General features: G+C 36.2%; 1 protein-coding gene across 1 annotated transcript in view; it reads right to left on the bottom strand.

Annotated features, from left to right (window-relative positions):
- Positions 1-22,616, bottom strand: part of BMP5 (bone morphogenetic protein 5) — a 133,847-nt gene that overhangs the window by 4,664 nt on the left and 106,567 nt on the right. The window contains exons 4-5 of the mRNA XM_007516491.2: positions 11,017-11,211; positions 237-313 (exon numbers count right to left, since the gene is read on the bottom strand). Of these exons, the coding sequence (XP_007516553.1) occupies positions 237-313; positions 11,017-11,211 (272 nt within the window). The remainder of the gene's footprint in view (positions 1-236; positions 314-11,016; positions 11,212-22,616) is intronic.

Below are 22,616 nucleotides of genomic sequence, written 5' to 3'. Positions count from 1 at the left end.
AAAGATTATGAGTGGCTCAGGGTTTATGATAAATAAAAAAAGAAGTACCTAAGTTTACTGACTTTTTTTTTTTCAAATTATTGGGGTGGGGAGGGTTAATGGTCTACAGTACAGTTGTTAGCACATGAATACATCAGGACACCAAGGTCCTCTTTAAACCTTCTCCTCCCCCGACCCCCAAGCTCTCCCTTCCTACATTCTTTTTCTTTGGTGCAGTACAAAGGGATTATTCTTACCTGCCATCCAAGATCCCGGAAGCTTACATATAGTTCATGCTTCTTACAAGCTTGTTTTTGTTCACTTGTGTTATAATCTGAAGATAAATATCACATTTCACACAAAAGGTAGTTTATTAGGTATACTAGCATTTCTTTTAAACAATGTTTTATTTATTTACTTATTTGGATAGAGACAGAGAAACTGAAAGCTAGGGAAGGGGAAGATAGAGAGAAAGAGGGTATCTGCAGCACTGCTTTACAGTTCATGATACCTTATTCCCACCCAACCACCTTGCAGTTGGGGACCAGGGTCATGAACCCGGGTCCTTACACATGGTAACATATATGTGCTAAGCTAGATGTGCCACTGTCCAGACCTTAAAGTAGTATTTCTTTTGTGAGGTCACAGATAAAAAAGGCTATATTTGAAGTCATAAATTAGGAGTTTCAAAGATGTTTGTGACTAACCATGTGAATTTCAGGTAAGTAACTTGCCCCATGTTTCTTCTTTAAAATGTAGTCAATACCATTTATTTTGTGAGGTTCTAATGATAATCTGGCTAGAGCATCTGTTTAACAGTTTACAGCCTGATACATGCACTCACTAAGTACTTGCTGCTCAAAGAATGTTCATTCATTAATTATTCATACTCTGCTGATATTAAGAATATTTTTGCATATTCAATACTCATATAATGTGTTTTACCATCTTCTAGGAGGGATTCAGTGGGAAAGTACCTACTGAGATCTTATTGAGTTAACTTTGTGTTAATAAATAAGGTTGAGGAGGGCTGGGCGTTGGTGCTCCAGGTTAAACACACATAGCATGAAACATAAGGACCCACACAAGGATCCCCGGTTTGATCACCCACCTCCCCACCTGCAGAGGGGTTGCTTCACAAGCAGTAAAGCAGGTATGCAGATGTCTATCTTTCTCTCTCCTTCTCCATCTTCCCCTCTGGTCTCAATTTCTCTCTGTCCTATACAAAATAATAATAATAATAATAATAATGCCACAGAGGCAGTGGATTCGTAATGCAGGTGCCGAGTCTCAGTGATAACCCTGGAGGCAAAATAAATAAAGTTGAGTTTGATTATATTCTCCAAACCTGTGCTGGACATCTCTTGTCAGCACTCAGGCCAAAACAAAAGACAGGTATAGTTAAAACATTTTTTTTTCTAATTTTCTCTTACTCTATGCCAATCTCTCAGAAATTTCCTCACACTCTACGTGTAAGTACACAAAAACCCGCATGTTCTTATCACTGTCATCATTAGTTTTGGTCCAAGTCCACATCAACTCTTACCTGAGTTTCTTCAGTACCTTCACTAATTCTCTCTCTGTTTCTGAGCCCCACCCCCTACACACACTATAATGAGACAATCAAGTGAACTTTCTAAAACACAAGTTGGATGGTCAAGGAGGTGGTACAATGGAGAAAAGTATTGAACACTGAAGCATGAGGCTCAGAGTTTGAACCCTTTGCAATGCATATACCAGAGGGATACTCTGGTTCTCTTTCTGTCTCCTCTCTTATTAATGAATAAAATAAAATAAAAGACTTAAATTGGGTTTGTCGCTTCTAGCTAAAATATAGCATTAGAGTTCTTCATATCTTTAAGATTTAAATATCTTCATAATGGCCCAGTACGATTTGGCCTGATTACCTCTTTGACTCATTTCCCATTACTGTCCTCTTTTCATTCCATTTTGGATAAGAAACCCCCACACCTATACATTAAAGGTCACCCTTTCTCCCACCATAGTACCTTCACTCTCCTTAGCTAAAATTCAGGGAGATGCATAGATATTCATATTGCTACCACCTATCTATCACTTTGTCAGATGAGATTGGGCATGTTCAGATGGTATGGCCGTAAACTATCACTTTTTAAAATGGTCACTGAAGCATCATCTTCTCAATGAGGTTCTGAAAGTCATATTTAAGACTGCAATTGTGGAAGCAACCCAGATATCCAATGAAAGACGAATGACTTAAAAAAAAGTGATGGGGTACTCCATTTTGTAGATAGCTAGCAGGCATATTTTAGTTATATTCCACAGGGTCTGTGTCTATACTAGTTTTTTTTTTTCTTTTTTCCTGAGCCTGAAGTCTGATATACAGGTGGATCCAAGTTATTGTCTGTGGAGATGATGTCATGGCTGGAGAAGAATTAGAGAGCTGGATCAGGGAAGAGAATAGCTCCCTAATACGGGAAAGGGGTATACATATTGTTGAATGTAAACCCCATCGGTTTGATTTGGTCTGGAGCCCATATTCATCTTAGGATCCTAGTGACCACTGCATCCCTGTGGATCTGAGCTCACATTCTGTGGTCATGAGTAGGAAAATTCCAAGCTGCCTCAATATCGACCCATCTTCCTCAGGTGTAGCATAGAGTATGTTGTCCATCCTCCCTTCCCTTCAGAGGATGGAACATTCTCTACTGTTGTTGATCCAAGTTGAGGGCAAGATCCTATGGGGGGGGGGGGGGCACAGAGAGGTCTATTTTGTTGTTCCTGATAGAGATGACTGGTAACAAGGTGAGAGGGATTTGAGGTCTAGGCCCATCATGTATGTCTGGGAATCTCAGGACTCTCCGAATAGGACCCCAGTTGATGGGGTGGCCTGATAGTGACTAAAGTGTCATTATTATAGTATGCCGGTCTCTTGCCTTTATTCAGTTTTTGCAATCCTTGCTTTGATAAGGCTAGCTTTGGAGTGAGTAGGAGTACTGTAATAGGAAATTGGTGAGGAGGGTATCCAAGTCTAATTAGATACTATTTCATTAGGAACTTGATACCGACTCACTGCAGACTATTGTATACTTATGCTTTCAGGTATATATTTTGCCCTAATTTGTGGATACATGTGGACAAATGCTCTTCATCTGCACTATTCCAGCCTTTAAGTTCATAACTGATCAACAATTTGTTTGGTTTTGTATATTAACTCTCTTTTCAGCCATCAGGTTCCAGATGCTAGCATGATGCCAACCAGACTTCCTTGGACAGACATCCCCACCAATGTGTCTTGGAGCTCTGCTTCCCCAGAGCCCCACCCTACTAGGGAAAGAGAAAGACAGGCTGGGAGTATGGATCGACCTGTCAATGCCCATATTGATCCAGGAAGCAATTACAGAAGCCAGACCTACCACCTTCTGCATCCCACAATGACCTTGGGTCAATGCTCCCAGAGGGTTAAAGAATAGGAAAGCTATCCGGGGAGGGGATGCGATACAGAGTTCTGGTGGTGGAAATTGTGTGGAGTTGTACTCCTCATATCCTATGGTTTAGTTAATGTTTCCTTTATATAAATAAATAAATAAATAAATAAATGTGATGTATATACATGATGGAGTATTACTCAGCTTTTAGAAATGATGAAGTCATTTCCTTTGGAATTAATTATCTTGGAAAGCACTCAAAGACATTATGTTAAGTGAGATAAACCAAAAAAAATGAAGGACATGCCAAATGATCTCACTTATAAACGAAACTTAATATACAGGACCAGGGAGGGAGAACACAAAGTGAAACATAGACTGGACATGGTATATTGCATCAAAGCAAAGGACTTGGGTGGGCAAAGAAGGAGGGGCAAACCAGGATGCTGGCTAGGCTTCCCTGGATTGAAGACCCCACCAATGTGTCCTGGAGCTCAGCTTCCCCAGAGTCACACCCTACTAGGGAAAGAGAGAGGCAGACTGGGGGTATGGACCGACCAGTCAACGCTCATGTTCAGCGGGGAAGCAATTACAGAAGCCAGACCTTCTACCTTCTGCATCCCTCAACGACCCTGGGTCCATGCTCCCAGAGGGATAGAGAATGGGAAAGCTATCAGGGGAGGGGGTGGGTTATGGGGATTGGGTGTTGGGAATTGTGTGGAGTTGTACCCCTCCTACCTTATGCTTTTGTTCACTAATCCTTTCTTAAATAAAAAATTAAAAAAAAAAAAGAAATTTAAAAACAAAAAAAAAAAAAAAAGAAGGAGGGGCAAAAGAGAATTGTGGGGTTCTGGTCATAATGAAATTGTACTCATATGTCAATGAATGCATTGTAAAGCATTAAACTCCTCAATAAAAAATTAGAAAGACAGCACTTCTAGCCATTGTCAAATTCTTTCTATTTCTCCGACCTTGCCCTTGTTTTATAACGATTTTTGTCATTTTTTTAATATGCTATGCCATCTACTCATGTATCATAAGCACTCATACTAGTCTGCTATCTCCCACTCCACAAGAGCAAAAAATTCATTTGTTTCTATTTAGTTAACTGATATATTCTGTGCCTGACAGTACTAGTATTTGAGAAATTAATGGTTAAATTTATAAGCATGTTCTACAAATGATTTGAAACAAAGAAATACGTATTTAAAATACATATTTTAGAATTATAATTTGAATACTACATGGATTTTTATAATTTCTTGAAATGTTAAGGTTAATTCCTTTGTTGCTCAGTATTTTAGCTAGTATAATTACCAGACATCTAGTGGTCCAAGTCAAAATGTTCCTTTTTTTCTGAATTGAATTTCCTGATTTTCCTTTTCTCCCCTAGATCTTAAGTAAAATGGGTCCAGAAAGCACCATTTCTGGTCTGGTCAGCCAGTTAGAAGCCTTTTGAACTCAATTAACTCATACTTTTCCCAAATTCGAATAATTTTAAATATACATAACTTATCAGATAGCTTTGTCAATATAGGTTAAAAATTCTAAAATTCTTCCTTCTGAGATCACAAAGGTCATGAAATCCCAGTAAGTGTGCAAAGATATAGACCTGTATTAGAGAGAGAACTTGGTTTTCTCTAATGCAAGAGTCTGAATTTTTTTATGTATCAGTTAAAAATAAACTATGGGAAATCATTTTAAAAGTAATAATGGTAAGGCCAGAGACAGTACAATGGTAAGCAAAAATCTCAGGTTTGAGATTTTGATATCCCAGGTTCAAGTTCTGGGACCACTGAAAACCAGAGCTGAGCAGTGCTCTGATAAAAAATAATATAATGGACATAATGGTTATGCAAACAGACTCTCATGCCTGAGACTACAAAGTCCCTTCAATCCCCTGCACCACCATAAGCCAGAGCTGAGCAGTGCTCTGGTAAAAAAAAAAAAATAATAATATATAATAAATATAATATAGTATATTATAGTGATTAAAATAATAAATAAAATAAATTTTTAAATAATTAACACAGAAAGTATGTACCATAATTGTTTTTAAAAAGATTTATTTATTTATTTATTTTATTTGAAAGGTAGGAGGAGAGAAAGAACCAGAGATCACTCTGGTACATGTGCTGCCAGGGATCAAACTTAGGACCCCATGCTTGAGAGTCCAATGCTTTATCCATTGTACCACCTCCTGGACCACCCATCATTCTTAATATTTTACAATTATTATATCAGTTAATCTTCTCAATTCATGCCATTTTACCCTATGAAGAACTTAATGTTAACATTCCTACTTCATGGGTGAAGAATCAGTGAAAGAAGGAGGTGACATAGGTTGTCTAAGAATATACAACTGATAAATAGTGAACCCAGGATTAAAATGATAGAATGACAATTGGTTGATAGATAAACGGGTTAGATAGGCAAATATATGATAGAGCTGGGTATATACACCAAAACAATTACTATTTTAGGAGCGATTTTTTTAAATGTGCATGTTAGAGTTGAGATGTCATATTTTAGATTTAATGATTATAGAAATTGTGTGGATTAGAAAATTTCTCACATTCACACCCATAAAGGATTTTCTTTTTCTTTTTTTTTCTTTTCTTTTTTTTTTCTTTTTTGCCTCCAGGGTTATTGCTGGGACTCAGTGGCTGCACCACTAATCTATTGCTCCTGGAGGCTATTTTTTTCCCCTTTTGTTGCCCTCATTTTATCATTGTTGTGGTTATTATTATTGTTGTTATTAATGTCATTGTTGGATAGGAAAGAGAGAAATGGAGTGAGGAGAGGAAGACAGAGAGGGGGAGAGAAAGACAGACACTTGCAGACCTGCTTCACCTCCTGTGAAGCAACCCCCCTGCAGGTGGGGAACCCGGAGCTCAAACCTAGATCCTTGAGCCGCTCCTTGGCTTCGCAGCATGTGCACTTAAACTGCTGCGCTACTCATACTGAACTTTTTTTATTTGCCACCAGGGCTGTGGCTTTTTGCCTGCATGACTACTGGCAGCCATTTTTCCACCTTTTAAATATATTTTAAAATACATAAAACCAGTAGCACGATGTTCTAGAAATAGTGAACCTAGAGAGATAAAAAGGGCAGGCAGTGGTGGCAATGGGGTGGGTGAACTGAATTTCAGAGGACACTGCATTTAAGGACAGTGTAACTACTCTGCATATTGTAAATGCCTCATAAGTATCATCATGCACTTCTCTATGGCTACAGAATCTTTAATATCAAGAGTGACCTATAACTAAACAGTAGACTTTGAACAATTATTATGCACCAGTGTAGATTCTTCCCTGGCAACAACTGCAGCATCCTCAGGAGTGAGGTCAATAATTAAGAAGACAGTGCATGTGGGGGCTGTGTGGGGGCCGCACCTGGTTGACCCCAATATTACAATGCACAAGGACCCAGGTTTGAACCCCTGGTCCCCACCTGCAGGGGGAAAGCTTTGGTAGTGGTGAAGCAGTGTTGTAGGTCTCTCTCTCTCTCTCTCTCTTTCTGTCACCCTTTTGATTTCTGGGTGTCTCTATCCAATAAATAAATATAATTTAAAAATTTTAAAAAGACTATCATGTGTGGAGGTAGGAGGTAGGTTTCTGTAGTTTTCTCTCCATTTTGTTGTGAAGCAAAAGAGCATAAAATGGTTTTTCAAATACATCACTTATACAACAGAAAACTCCTGACAAAAATACATTCTCCAAAAGAAACATTTATATGGAGGAAAATATTTGACAGTTGGCCTACCACATTGAAATTAATTTATCAAGGTAGCTTATCTCAAAGAAATCCATTATAATATCAAGAAAGCACTTTAGCTTTAAAATATTTTTAATTTTTAAATAATTAAAATGTATAATAGTTGTATAGTAAGAATCACACTAAATAAAATGTTCCAATATATCGTTCTCTGTACAAAAGGCATATGCACTTAGCTTCCATTGCTTCCATTATGCAAGACATAATGCTTACTGAAGTTGAGAATAAATGCAAAACACTTCCAGCTTTGAAAGGTTTCTCTTAAGCAAGTGCCGTGATTGCAGGCAGGAGCACCAATGCTTAAATTCATATTCAAAGATTCCTAATAACTATACGTTAAGCAAGTTTTTCAAGCAGTTCTGCAGTAAACCAGGGCTCAGTATTTGCCCTGTTCTTTTAGTTCTTCCAAACCTTCTATTTTAAGCACTAACAGTTTTCAGATTAAGACTTTTATCATAGTAGATACTTTAAAATCACATCAAACTAGTACCTTTATATGTTAAGATAGCAAACTTCAATTTTAGCTATTGCCTCCATTTCCTTCTCCCTATATAGAATTCAAATAGGCATCCAATGTGCTGCCTCCTCCTGAAACAATGTCTCCTAAAATGTGACCATTCAATTTCTTTCTTTTAAATATTATCTATTATTTTTCAATGACAGAGTGAGACACATAGATATCTGATATGAGAGAGACCAGAGCTCTGCTCAGCTCTGGCTTATGATGAATTGAACCTGGGACCTAGGAGTCTCAGGCATGAAAGCTTTTTGCAAAACCATTACTCTGTTTCTCCAGCCCTGACTACTCAATTTCTGACCTAAAAGCTAAAAAGAAGCAGAAAGAAGCAATTTCTGCAAAAATCCAGAAGAAGGCTTTTTTTCTTTTTTATGTTTTTTTTTCTACTTGAAAGAAGCAATTAGTTTCTTTCATACAATCAACCCATTAATTAATTTAACAAGTAACTTGGGATTCCTATTTTGTATTAGGTATGTTCTAGGCTTTCCCTCCCAAACAATTAAGGAAAATAAACAGACATTTAATAGGAAGATAGAATCTTTGAAATGGAAAAGAAATAGGGTAAACCAAGAATGATTTTAAATTTTTTGAACTAAATAGGACTCTCCTCATTTAATGTGAATCTTTGAGAAAAAGAAAATATAATCAGGCAAACATCTAACAAAATTATTCTCATACTCTTCGTCACCAGCCCCCTTTTTTAGACAAGGAAGCTTTTCACAGTATTTTATTGTAAAAGTCTAGTACTGTTAAAGCACTTATTATTTATATTTCGATCATTCTAAAAGTTCACTGGCATTTCAAGTCTCCTAAGTATCAGATTTTGTGTTTATATTAACATTCCCTTTCCTTAAACCTCTGTCTTTTAGGCCAAATCCTATGAGACTTTTTTCCATCTGCTTGATTACTACCTATTGAAAGGTTAAGTCTCAAAGACACAAACCAGCTACTTTCATTCTCCTTATTATCAAAATATGAAGACGTTCCAAAACCATCTACTAAATACTTCACAGAAAAGGTTGCCAATGACAAACTTTAAAAAGAAAATATTGGCCTATATTAGAATAATTTTGTACTCTAAATGGTGTTGGGAAATTGGTGAAAAGTTACATGGTTTTCATTCCATGAGTTTTATCCATCTTTATTGACAGAAGTACACTTGTTACTTGTGGTCAAGATGAGAAGATAAACAGAACTCACTAATAAAGGAAAGGGCTCTGATGATTTCATTAACTGGAACACCTCTGAAATAGTTATTATGAACTTTAGTAATAAGTATGCGACTCACAATTTTCCTTTGTAATTTCTTTGAGATTGTTTACTGTTCTATTCAATATTTAGCAAAACTTTTCTTAATATAGTTTGCAATATTGAATGAAAGACTAACTTCAGAGCCATTCTACAAGAAAAGAAAAATATGTGCCTATGACAGACTAGTATTTACAAGGAAAAGGTTTTAGAAAGTTACTTCTCTCCATCTCTCATATTAAGCAGTTATAATTTTTGCCAAACTAAATATCTCAAGGAGACTTTTATAAAACAGTGTTGCAATAAGCCACTAATAGTATACTTCAATTTCAAATGAAAGAGACGTAAATCTTTTTTGTTGGAAAATTATACAAAACAGCATTATATACATAGCATATGATTTAGTATACTCCAAATTCCATGTAGAAATCCTCCTCCTTCATTTTGATACATAGACCAATTAGACTTTAAAAAAATATTTATTTATTTATTTGTTCATTTGATAGGACAGAGAGAAATTGAGAAAGGGAAGGACAGAGATAGAGAGAGGGAGAAAGAGTAACATCTGAATCATTGCTTCACTGCTTATGAATCTCCCCTTCCCCCCAGCAGGTGGGAACTGGGGGAATGAACTTACATGCTTATGCACAGTTAACATGTATGTTTAACTGAATGTGCCATCACCTAGGTCCACCATGACTTCTTTTTAACATGAGTTTCCCAATCACGACACTAGAAATTCTAGGAAGTTTTTTTCAACATATTCCATGTAGTATGTTTGCTAAGACTCTGGTAAATAAATAAATGACATATTTTTGACTTATAATTACTTGTTTCTTTTCTAACAAACATCTGAATTGTAATTTCAGTCTGATTTAAGTAATTTGGTTTAAAAAAGGTATTATGGACAATAGCAAATATTATTTGGATTTGTCTTTGTTTTAAGAATGAAGCTCTTTGGTCTGCTGTAATCTCATACAAGGTGGTCATGTTTCTTTTGTTGCCAGTCCTTCCATTGTGCCTCATGTAAGACCATTAACATAGAAAATATGTATTGGGCAAATAAATAAACATGGCTTTCTAACTTGTGATTCTTTAGGGTAAATTTTTCCATTCAAGAGATTTATTTACTTATTTATTTATTATTGAGTAGAGACAGAGAGAAATTGAAAGGGGAGGTGGAGGTAGAAAGGGAGAGAGACAGAGACACCTACAACCCTACTTCACCACTCATGAAGCTTTACCCACTCTGCTGTTGGTGGGAACCAGGGCCTTGAACCTAGGTCCTTACACAATGTATTATGAGTTCTTAACCAGGTGTGCCACCGCCTGGCCTCGAGATTTATTTTTATTGATAGATAATTTATTAAAATAAAATAGTCACCATGTTCATCTAAGAAACCAGGTTCACCTAAGAACAGTTTAGAACATTCTGAAGACTAAGCTAATCAAAACAATAGTATAAATAATAAGTGACTTTGGATTTTGTTAATCACATGTTTTGTATCAATTGTATCAATTAAATTTTTATCTATTTGATCAATTTGATAATTGATTAAATTGATCAAACACATGGGTCTCAATTACAGATTTTAATACTTTAATAGACATACCATTTAAAATAAATTACTTAGATAGTAGCCCCCCAATATTAATTAATGGAAATACAAATATTACTTATTCCCAATCTATATAGTTTCTTTCATAAAAAATTAACCTTCATGATTCACATGTATTGTGTTGCTACCCATCTCTATTTGATAGACCCCTAGGGAGTTAGTTCAGTCAGTTGTATAATTCAGCTTGGTCTAGACTTTGTTGATCTAGTCATTGCATAATTTTATTACTGCCAACTTGATTTTAATTTGAACTGGATCTTTCAGCATATGTAGGCAAACCATGCTTATTTAAAAATGAATTACTGAGTGATTCACTGATGAAATATTCTGGGGATGCCAGAAATATTGATGGATGATTTAATAGACCAGATGAAGGCATATCCAGAAGGCAAATTTATTATGGCTACTTGATTTGCAATATGTGACCCTATAATTCTCTGTAAAAGTGCTGCTCTGGTTTAATCTTACCTCCAGCACTGGACATTCTGGAGGAGTCCTGATGAGAAGTGGATTTATTGCGGTTTTGATTTTTCCGTTTGTTAGCTGCTCTCACAGATCGAAGAAGTACCTCACTTGCCTTGAAAAAGGCCACCATGAATGGTTGTTTTGACTGAGGGCCATGTCTTCCCACGAGACCAGCAGATTTTATGTTGATACTGCGTCCTAGAACAGAATACACAAACACTTGGTTTATGAAAATTAAAGTTTATCTAACAAGAATGAATTCTGAAGGTATTTTGAAAAAAAGGAAAGGTTTTTTTTTGTTTGTTTGTTTTTTGTTAGAACAGAAAGAAAATAGGTAGAGGGAGATAAGGAAAGAGACAGAGAGACACCTGCAGCACTGCTTCACTGCTTATGAAACTATCCCGTGCAGGTAGGCAGGGGGTTGGGGGGTGGATGGGTTTGAACCCAGGTCCTTACATCACCACTTGGCCCCTAAAAAAGGGAAACATTTTAAAATACTACTAGAAGTTCTCTTTCAAGTCAACATTGAAAGTCTACTATTACATACTGTCATAGATGTATCTGGTTTTTCATTTTGTATATTTTTGCCACCACAGAATACGCTTAAGTTACCTTTACAAACTGACAATTTTTTAGATATGGAGTCAGCAATATTATAACTGGAAAGGCATGAATGCCATCAGCCTGGAAATGGCCACATTAAAAAACAATTTGAAAATCATTAGTTAAGGACTCTTCCATATTCAATGCCCTATAATTTTCTTGAAGTGATAAAAGCTGAATGAATGACAGAGTGTTTCTACTTCTCCATCTGATTTCAAGCCTTCCAGGTGTAAATTGGTGCTGATAGTTTTCCATTAATCCCACCCTCACCCCACACATAGACCCCTAGTGTGTGCCCCACAAACTTCACAAAGCTGTGTTCCACTTAAATCTTTTCATAGTCCTTCTAGAAGCTTCTCCTGGAGATGGAGGTTTGCTTTAAGCTCCAGCTCTTTCTCAATGTGACGTATTTTGAAGTATGAAAAAAATTTCAAAATTACTCTTTCTCTGAGTTTTGACACACACCTGAATGTTTACTAAAAGGATTTCAGCAGATGCAAACAGAATCTGGAAACTTTCAAAAAGGAGGAAATTTCCAGGAGAGCTAAGAAACTCATTTTTGTATTTAAACCATCCTGAACCCAAGACACTTCTCAATCTGTAGGTTATATATCAGGAGGCAAGCAGTCAGGATCCATATAAGAGTGACTGGAATCATGGTGTCCTAGATTAGATGTTAACAAAATACCTCTCCTTCTTACAAGTGAGATAGTAAGAATAGCAATTAAAGTAATGCCAAATATATTTGGAACATTATATAGAGAGATGATAGATAGATAGATGATAGATGAAATAGTAGATGAAATAGATGTTTTTCTAAGTATTTCCAATGCATCATTTTATTTGATTCCAAAACTATTTATTTGATTCCTAGGATTTAGCTATTATATTTTCTCTATGCACAATTTACTTGCTATGTTCTCTTAATGTGAAATGATTATCACTAAACATGATACATATTAAGAAACCCACTGGCTACCACCTGGTTTCATGAAAATGACGCAGAGAAAATAAGCTATTTCATGTTTATATGTAAAATTATTTGAGAATTACTCAAAACCAAGCAGTTTCTACTCTAGATACACCATGAGGGTGGGGGGTGTATAGCATAATGGTTATGCAGAGACTTTCATGCCTGAGGTTCCAAAGTCCCAGGTTCAATCCCCTGCCCCTCCATAAACCAGAGCTGAGTAGTGCTCTGGTTAAAATAAAAATAATTAAAAAATAATAAATACACAAATATTAAAAAAAAGAACAGAAGTCACCAATGTTTATAAGAGAAACATACAATGTGGCTTGAAATATGTAGATGATTGAGTTTGCCCTCCCCCTTGAGAGTGGGGCATGTCTTATTAAAATGTGTATTCATTTGTGTATTACACCAAAGTAAAAGACTCCGGGGAAGGGGGAGGGTTCAGGTCCTGGAACATGATGGCAGAGGAGGACCTAGTAGGGATTGAATTGTTACGTGGAAAAATGAGAAATATCACACATGTACAAACTACTGCATTTTGCTATTTACTGTAAACCATTAATCCTCCAATAAAGAAATTTTTCTTAAAAATATGTACTCAGTGAAGACACTGGAGCAACCTCATTCCATTACAAGACTTGACCTACGAACCAATGAACAAAGACAATACAAAAATTTATTTTAAAAAAGAAAAACAAGTCCCTAAAAAGGACATCAATACCATTTTAGCAAATAAACTCTTGCTATTGACTAAGTTTTTGTTGGCAGTATAAACAGTTGTGCATACTTATATTGTGCAAAGACTTAATTATCAGATAATAAGATCATTTCATATGAAGGTATGCAGTTGTGGGAAAGCACACAAAAGTTCTTTACATGTGAAAGTACCGGTTAAAAATTAATCATAAAGAGTGCATCAATGCATGTGACATCAGAGTCCTCAACAATTATTCTACAACATATTAGTAAAATTTGTTCAGTTTCTACAAGGACAGAAAAAAATGGCCATTTGTCTCACAAATACCCTCATACTCAGGCCTACCAGAGAAAGAACTTAAAAATAATCAAAGAAGTAAACCTTAAACAAATAATCATATAGGTTTCTTTTTTAAATGCAAACTTACAGTGGCTCTATGCCAGAGTCTATATTTCTTAGAAAAACTCTATCACTGGCATAAATGAAAGAGACAGTTTGATTTGTGGTCAGAGCAGTTTCCATTCTACTTCCACTGTAACAAATGTATTAATTCAGTTCAGACTTCCTTCTTCTGGCAGCCCTTTTGCTGTAAAAAGAGAAATTAGAAGTTCTAGCCAAATACCATACCTTGAACTGACCCACTTCAATACATAAACACTTTTACAACATGTTTATTCAGGTGTAGCACTTGAAATTGGTTTAAGATGTTTCCAGTGACAGAGAGCTCAGCAAAAGAAAAAAAAAAAAGAAAGAAAGAAAAAGAAAAAAACTGAGAAACTTAACAGTTAAGGAATAGAATAACTGTCAATCTGTTCTTCAGATTTTTTTTTCCCCTGTCTTGGAGTCTAACATAAAAAGCATTTTTTGAGCTTTTATTTTGATTTTTAATGAAGTGTTAATTTAACAGGAATTAAATTTTTGCATGTGGATAAAGCTGACTGTGGAGAGCATTCTAATATATGTTCTTTCTAATACTGAAATTTCTTTCCACAAGATGTCCACAAATGGAATATGGTAAAATCTATTTTTCCATTCATTACAACACACACTGACCCTTTTATAGTTAAGTAGCACTTAACACAACGTTCCAAGTTTCCTTTCCTTTGCAAGAGAGTTTTTAATGATTATTTTAAAGACTTTTTATATTTTAATTTTTATCTGTGGAGAAATAATAGTGCTCTAAAGATTTACATTCTGAAAACTGTAAAGATGTGTGTATGTTACAAGTATGGTTTTCTCAGGCTTTACAAAGGTGTGTATTGTATGTGAAGCAAAGTTCCTTTCAAGCTAATGTGAACTCCCTTTAAAATAACTTTTGATATTATTATGTTTCCTCTTGGTTTCCTTTTTACTTCAGCAATGAGGTGACTATTAAGATTCCATAAGTTAATGCATGCTCAGTTACTTTGGGTCTAGAAATACATTACAGAAGTATGAACTATTTGTCCTACTTTTTCATACATATTATGCCTATATTAATTATGCTGATTAAATCTTTTGAATGGGTGAACAATTGTTCTTGTCAGAAGCAATAATAGAACAATTGTTCTTGTTAGAACCAAGACCATCTTGCATATGTTAAAAATAGTGGATCTTCTATAAAATTGATATGAATATGTTGAATTCTGTTGTCAAATATATAGCATACTTTAGGTATTGCTACTATAAAAAAGAGTCCTTAAAGGCAACTTAGAAAAAAAATATATCTAAGTATGTGTCACCATGGATGTGCTTTTGTAACTGATATATATGCCAGAGATTTATCTCAGCTGGTAAAGCACAAGACTTCCATGCCTAAGGGTCTTGGTTTCATCCCTGGCAGCACATGTATGACAGTAGTTATCTACCTTCTTTCTCTTTTTCACTTTCCCTCTCTCACATAGAACTGTCATGTATGAAATGAAAAATTTTAAATATGTAGATGATAAGTTGAAAGACAATAAAGTTTAAACATTAAATATATAGTAGAAAAGAAACTGATGTGGAGTTAAGAAGCGGATTACGGGGCTAGGTGGTGACACAACTGGTTGAGTGCACATGTTACAATGTACAAAGACCTGGGTTTGAGCCCCCTATCCTCACCTGCAGGGAAGAAGCTTTTTTTTTTTTTAGAAGCTTTGTAAGTGATAAAGCAGTGTTGCAGGTGTCTCTCTGTCTCTGTCCCTCTCTATCTACCCCCTGAATTTCTGGATTTCTGGATGTCTCTATCCAATAAATAAATAAAGAGAAAAATTTAAAAAGTAAATCAATCAATCAATAAATAGAATATAATTATGGGGCCAGGCGGTGGCGCATCTGGTTGAGTGCACATGTTACAGTGCTCAAGGATGCCAGTTCAAGCCCCAGGTCCCCACCTGCAGAGAGAAAGTTTCAAGAGTGGTGAAGCAGGGATGCAGGTATCTCTCTGTTTCTCTCCCTATCACCTCCTTCCCTCTTGTTTTCTGGCTGTCTCCATCCAATAATAAATATAATTTAAAAATTTTAAAAAGTAGATAATTACAACTAAAAGGCAAGACAACAATCTGAATCAAACTTAGTCACTTTAGGATTCAAACATGTCTGGACATATCTTAAACAGTTAGGTTTAATACACCAGGTATATATATTTAAAAGATAATTCAGTAATCTGAAGGGAAACATCTCATCCTAAGTAAAAGATGCACTTCCTTTTTAATTTTTTAAGCTTTTTAAATTAATTGATTACCTTTTTGTTGCCCTTTGTCGTTTTTTATTGTTATTGTAGTTATTGTTGTTGTTGATGTCATCGTTGTTAGGACAGAGAGAAATGGAGAGAGGAGGGAAAGACAGAGAGGGGGAGAGAAAGACTGACAGCTGCAGACCTGCTTCACCACTTCTGAAGTGACTCCCCTGCAGGTGGGAACTGGGGGCTCAAACCAGGATCCTTATGCTGGTCCTTGCACTTTGCACCACGTGCACTTAACACGCTTCGCTACCGCTCAACTCCCTTTTTTAAACATTTTTTTTCTAAGATTTTATTGATTTGTTAGTGAGACATGGAGGAGGAGAGAAAGAGAACACAATAATGTTATAGTACATGCGCTGCCAGGGATCAAACTCTGGACTTGTGCTTGACAATCCATTGCTTTATTCACTGTGCCAACTCCTAGACTGCAAAAGTTCAATTTCTAATGCATATGTAAACTTTGATGTAACTGTGTGCCTAAGAGTAGTGATAGTGGACGGGGTAGAAAGCATAATGTTTATGCAAAGAGATTCTCATGCCTGATGCTCCAAATCCCTATGTTCAATCCCAAGCAGCACCATAAGACAGAGCTGAGCACTGCTCTGGTGAGGCTATAACTTAGTGTTCAGGCACAATTACAGTATCTTCATAACTAACTCCTAGAGAACAAAAAGGAGTCAAAGAAAATCAAACAGAACTATTTTTACCCAAAGTCTTTGTAAATAGGAGACCAAGTAAGCTACTTTGCAGCTTAGTTAACTGTGTGACAGAAGTGGTACCAAACAAACAGAACTAAATCTTCCTTATAACAGAAGAGTAGCATCTAAACCAGTCTATCTTGCAATAAGACACCAGTAACAGTGGAGTGGTATTTCTAAAATTATCTCCTCTAGGTTGTGATCGGCAGATGCAATATTATTTGATATGGATTGGGAGAGGCATACGGAAAAGTGGGCCCTATCCAAGGGTTCCAGGACTGGGGGAAGTAGAGGCTCTATAGTGGAGATGTGAGGTTCCTGCTGTCTTAGGGTTCAAAAAGACAATGGATAGTTATTGTTATCATCACATTATTTGGTAATTGGGTTAACTTTGAAAAGTCCTTTTGTTAGGGTTTGCTGTATAGTACCCAGTATCTTGTATATAGCTGTGCTATTGGTTGGTTCTGATGTACTTGTTCTAGGCTTTTGAGAGAGTCTGCATATCAATTACACAGCCTATATATTAAAAAGATTCAGTTTGTGTTTTGAAAAACTTCGAGACATACAATTAATTTTTCCCCTCTCGTATTGATTAACTAGTGATTTATATGACTACATTTTACTAGGAGAGTACATAAACACCTTTCCCACCACCAAAAGACTGTGACCCATCCCTCCCACCCACTCCCACCCCCTACTGACCCAGGAAGCTGCATGTCTACCCCTCACCACAGGACGTTTACTTTGGTGCCCTACTTACAATTTGGTCAGGTCCTGCTTTTAGTTTCCCTTTCAGATCTTCTTAGTCAACTTCTGTTGATGAGTGGGATCATCCCATACTCATCTTTATCTTTCTGACTTAGCTCACTTAACATAATTCCTTCTAGCTCTGTCCAAGATGGGTCAGAGAAGGTGGGTTCATTGTTCTTGATAGCTGCATAGTATTCCATTGTGTATATAGACCACAGCTTTCTCAGCCACTCATCTGTTATGAATTGTGCTGCTATGAACATAGGAGTACACACCTCTTTTTGGTTGGGTGTTATGGATTCTTTGGGGTATATGCCCAGGAGAGGAATTACTGGATCATAACCTAACCAACACAACGATTGCTACCTCAATGTGCTTCACTTCAGACTGTGTCCAGAGACTTCACGTGTAGAATGACAACCCTTCAGCTTCATTACTCGGGTGAGACCTTTCCTTTCATAGTATACTCTAATTCCATCTCAGGTGGTTCACTTTCTAACAAAGTCCCAAAACCTAGATATACACCAGCTTCTGTGAGAGAGAGCATATGTTCACACGTATCCGTAAACTACTGCAAAATATATACCTGAAAGCAGAAGTACACTAGAGTTTGCAGTGAGTATCCCCCCTAACACTTCCTCTCCACTATTCCAAGCTTTGGGTCCATGATTGCTCAACAATTTGTTTCGCTTCGTATGTTAACTCTCTTTTCAGTCACCAGGTTCCAGATGTCATCAGGATGCCGGCCAGGCTTCCCTGGACTAAAGACCCCACCAATGTGTCCTGGAGCTCTGCTTCCCCAGAGACCCATCCTACTAGGGAAAGAGAGAGGCATACTGGGAGTATGGACCGACCAGTCAACGCCCATGTTCAGCGGGGAAGCAATTACAGAAGCCAGACCTTCTACCGTCTGCAACCCACAATGACCCTGGGTCCATGTTCCCAGAGGGCTAGAGAATGGGAAAGCTATCAGGGGAGGGGGTGGAATAAGGAGATTGGGTGGTGGGAATTGTGTGGAATTGTACCCCTCCTACCCTATGGTTTTGTTAATTAATCCTTTCTTAAATAAAATAAAAAAAAAAAAGAAAATACAGAGTGATGAAAAAAGACTCAATTCTCATGAAATTAGAAGATCCAGCAAATGATTCTTTTTAGGCTATTCAATTATTACACAACTATTACCCCTATTTTATTGGCAAATAGAGTAACTATCCCCCCCAAATACGTAGCAAAAACACAGTGTACATAAGGAATCCTGAGTTTCACTCACATTTCTGTGCTTGACTAGCTTTGATACCTTGAAAAACACATATTTTCTTAATACTCTTATCTGTAAGATTATCAATAAAATAACCTTTTAAGACCATGCCTTCAAAAAAAAATGTATCTCCTCTATCAGCATCCACATCAGCTTTAGGGGGTGGCAGTAGTCCAAAAGGGGAGAAGAGCAGTAATATGAATGAGGTGAGTGTACCAACAACTGTATCAAAGTCAAAATCAATGCTGATGATGTGAGAAAGTGATTCTAGCAGCTAGAAGACACCTTACATACTATCAATGTCTTAATGTTGTACATTAGGAGGAGAAAAGGAATGTGGTATGTCAAATGAGTCTTATGACAAGAGAGGGAGAACTTGGTTGATGGGAGTTATTTAAATTTCAGTACACTTACCCAAATGTAAAAATGTGAGGGAAAAGGAGGTTAAGAAAAGTTCCTGAGTGGTCCAGGAGGTGGCACAGTGGATAAAGTGTTGGACTCTCAAGCATGAGGTCCTGAGTTCAATCCCCGGCAGCACATGTACCGGAATGATGTCCGGTTCATTCTCTCCTCCTATCCCTCTCATTAATAAATAAATAAAATATTTTTTTAAAAAGAAAAGTTCCTTGAAGGATATACCAGAATTCTGAAGATTTCATCGATGGCCAAAAGACCAAAGGAACATTATACAGAATTACCTAAGGTTTGTGTGTTATAAAATTCCTGGATTGGGGTCAATTCACAAGCGGTGAAGCAGGTCTACAGGTGTCTGTCTTTCTCTCCCCCTCTCTGTCTTCCCCTCTATCGATTTCTCTCTATCTTATCCAACAACAACGACATCAGTAACAACAACAATAATAAACACAACAATGCTAAATAAGAAAAGCAAAAAAGGGAAAAATAAATAAATATAAAACATTAAAATAAATAAATTCAAATAAAATTCCTGGATTATAGTAATATAAAATAGTTAATTAAAATAAATATGGGAGTACCAGAGTTTAGCATTCGCAGAAGCACTCTTGTATTTACAAAACAAAGAAACCTCTAAATATTTGCATATGGGGGCTAGGTGGTGACGCACTTGGCTGAGTGCACCTTACAATGAATAGGGACCCAGTTTGAGCCCTTGTCCCCACCCGTAGGGGGAAAGCTTTGGGAGTAGTGAAGCAGTAGCAGGTGTCTCTGTCTTTCTCCCTCCCTATCACCCTCTTTCCCCTCAATTTCTGGCTGTCTCTATCTAATAAATAAAGAAGAAAAAAATTAAATATTTGCATATGACTGTTTTAAAACATATCTGCTTTATTTTCATCTCAAAATTACTATACAAGTACTGAAAGAAGAGAAACAATGTGAATAATTTTACTAATACAAAGTGAATAAAAATGAAGTTAGGATGATATCTTCTAAATAAATGATTTTTCTATTTATTCAGTAATCAAGAGGGAAGTATGTGAGGCTGGGGTTCAGACCTATCAAATGTTACCATAGTTGAAACTAGATAGTCAAGATTTCCAGATCTTGTACTCTGACCTTTATGGCTTTATAAAAGCACTGGGGTCATTGTATTATATTCTATTGTGCCTAAAGACATGCCATTTCAAATGTAGAGTCATAGAGAAAGTAGAAAACCAAAAAGCCACTTAATGGTTTTGTATTTCAGGCCATTCTTTTTGGAAAATGGGACTTTGAATGTTTATTTCTTTTGTTACTAAAGGATACTTTGACGTAAAACAGCTCTTTAGAGACATATTGATGTTACAAGGATAAGTGGTTCTAAATATGAGCATTGCATTTTCCTTTAGAACACACAGTTTGAAAAATATTCATTGGAGGATTTATCAGAATCTAAATGTTGATATCTCTTTATGCTGTTAGCATAAATTCCAGTTTGCTTTTTTCCTTGTATAAACCTACTCTAATTGACTGCTTAACCCAAAACACCTGTGATGAAACTTGTGCATGGATTACCTTCTCCTCATTTTGCAAAAAGTTCTTGCAGCATCCTTTATGGGTTATCACAGGAAACAATTCAATGCATTGTTTCTCATTCACCTATCTCATAATCATTACTTATGTTCAATCTGTGATTACATGTAATTCTGGTGCTTCTAAATTATAGTTTCTGGGACTTTAAATTGTACGGGAATATTTCTCTTTTTTAGTATCAGATGACTTAAAATGTACAAGATTAACTACCCAGCATATAGACTAAATCATTTTTCTATCAGATTTTAAGGAATGTGGGGAAGAATTTTTTTCTACTTAATTGCACATAGAGTTTAACTCAGTATAACCTTAAATTAAGCATATTACTATCTAGCTACAAATTTCAACTTAAATTGAAGGGAAAAGTGCAGTTTCTAGTCTTCTAGTAAAAGAACAGACTTATAGTCAAATTTAAGTAATAACCTATTTTCATTTTTACTAATAATTCTCCTGTTTTTAAGATGATATGCAGGGCTTTATATGTTCAAAAAAAAACAAGGAAAACAGCTCTTAAACTATGTCAGCATTTTTTGACAAAATACATGCATTTGTTTATTTTCTGAATGCAAAATGTTACAATATTTGAATACTTCTTCATAATAATAATTATAGGGTTCTGTTTAATAAACCAAGATCTTTCCACACTCTCTTTACTAGATTTCCATTTGCCTCTTTATACTGACATTTGTAAGTCAATAAAAAGTATTACTTTGTTTTATATTAAATATTGTATGTCTACCATTACGTAGCCAATAATTAAAAGTTTCACAAACAGAAAAGGGGACACACATATACAGTAGTATCTATACTATACGTTATGCTTATATATATTATACTCACATATAATATATGTATGAATAAGAATTGGTTCTTGTGGCTGCTACCAAAGATGAGGAAGTGTGAAATCCACAGAGAGCAATGGGAACCATATACCAAAACTCACTGACTTTAATTGTGATTACTGGAGCAGGGGAGATAGTATAGTGGTTATGCAAAGAGAAATTCATGCCTAAAGCTTCAAAGTCCACCACCACAAGCCAGAGTTGAATATTGTTCCTATATAAAAAGGAGAAGGAGGAAAAAACTAATGTCAAGACTATCACAATGCCTTTCAATAGAATAAATCCATTTTCCTTGGGGAGGATGGAGGGCAAAGAGGTAGAGTTACAAAATTTTAAAAGAGAGAAGTTTTAAAAAAAAAAAAGGTGATTTTTTTTTTTCCCCAACAAGGACTATATTGTCCAACAGTTTGAGAAAGTGGTGGTGATTATAAAAGAAAATGGGGTATTTGGTCAGAAGCCTTGGTATAATGACTAAGTCCTGACAAGGAAAAATAGAAACAGCTGAGAGCTGAAGCGCATGAGACTGAAGGGAGGATTGCCGGGGGGGGGGGGGTGGGGGGGGGAATAAAGGTCTAAATATCATAAAGGAGCAGGCCAGAGGTTTGTGCCTACTTGTGGAAGTTGTCCAGAAAGCTCAAATGTTTTACTACACTGAAGGTGTGTCTGAGGTGATGGAAAACTGCTAGTCTTCTTCCATGGGACATCAGTTTGAAATGGGGAGGTTTACTGTCTTAGGCATGACAAAACCAACAAATGCTTTTTACTGGAGCCCTGTTTTCAGCTAGTGGAAATTTGAGTCTCATAATAATTATAGTTTATTTTCACATAGCACTTATTTTTTAATAGTTCTTCTTTTTATATATATCACCTCTCCCCTGAGGCCCAACAAGCTTTACAGGCATCATCTGTCCCATGCTCCCCACCACCACCACCCCCTAAAACTGGCCGGGCCTTACAGGCTTCATTTATTTTAAGAAAAGTAGAAACATTATTTCACAAAACCATGGTTAGAGTGCATTATTTTTAAACCTTTTCCAGTTATTATGTGACTTTTTAAAATAAAAAGTATACTTTCACAATCCTTTAAAA

The sequence above is a fragment of the Erinaceus europaeus genome, chromosome 4 (genome assembly GCF_950295315.1).
Source record: "Erinaceus europaeus chromosome 4, mEriEur2.1, whole genome shotgun sequence".
In the NCBI taxonomy this organism is placed as follows: Eukaryota; Metazoa; Chordata; class Mammalia; order Eulipotyphla; family Erinaceidae; genus Erinaceus; species Erinaceus europaeus.
Note: the sequence above shows the minus strand (reverse complement) of the source record. Positions and strands in the feature narration are given on the sequence as shown.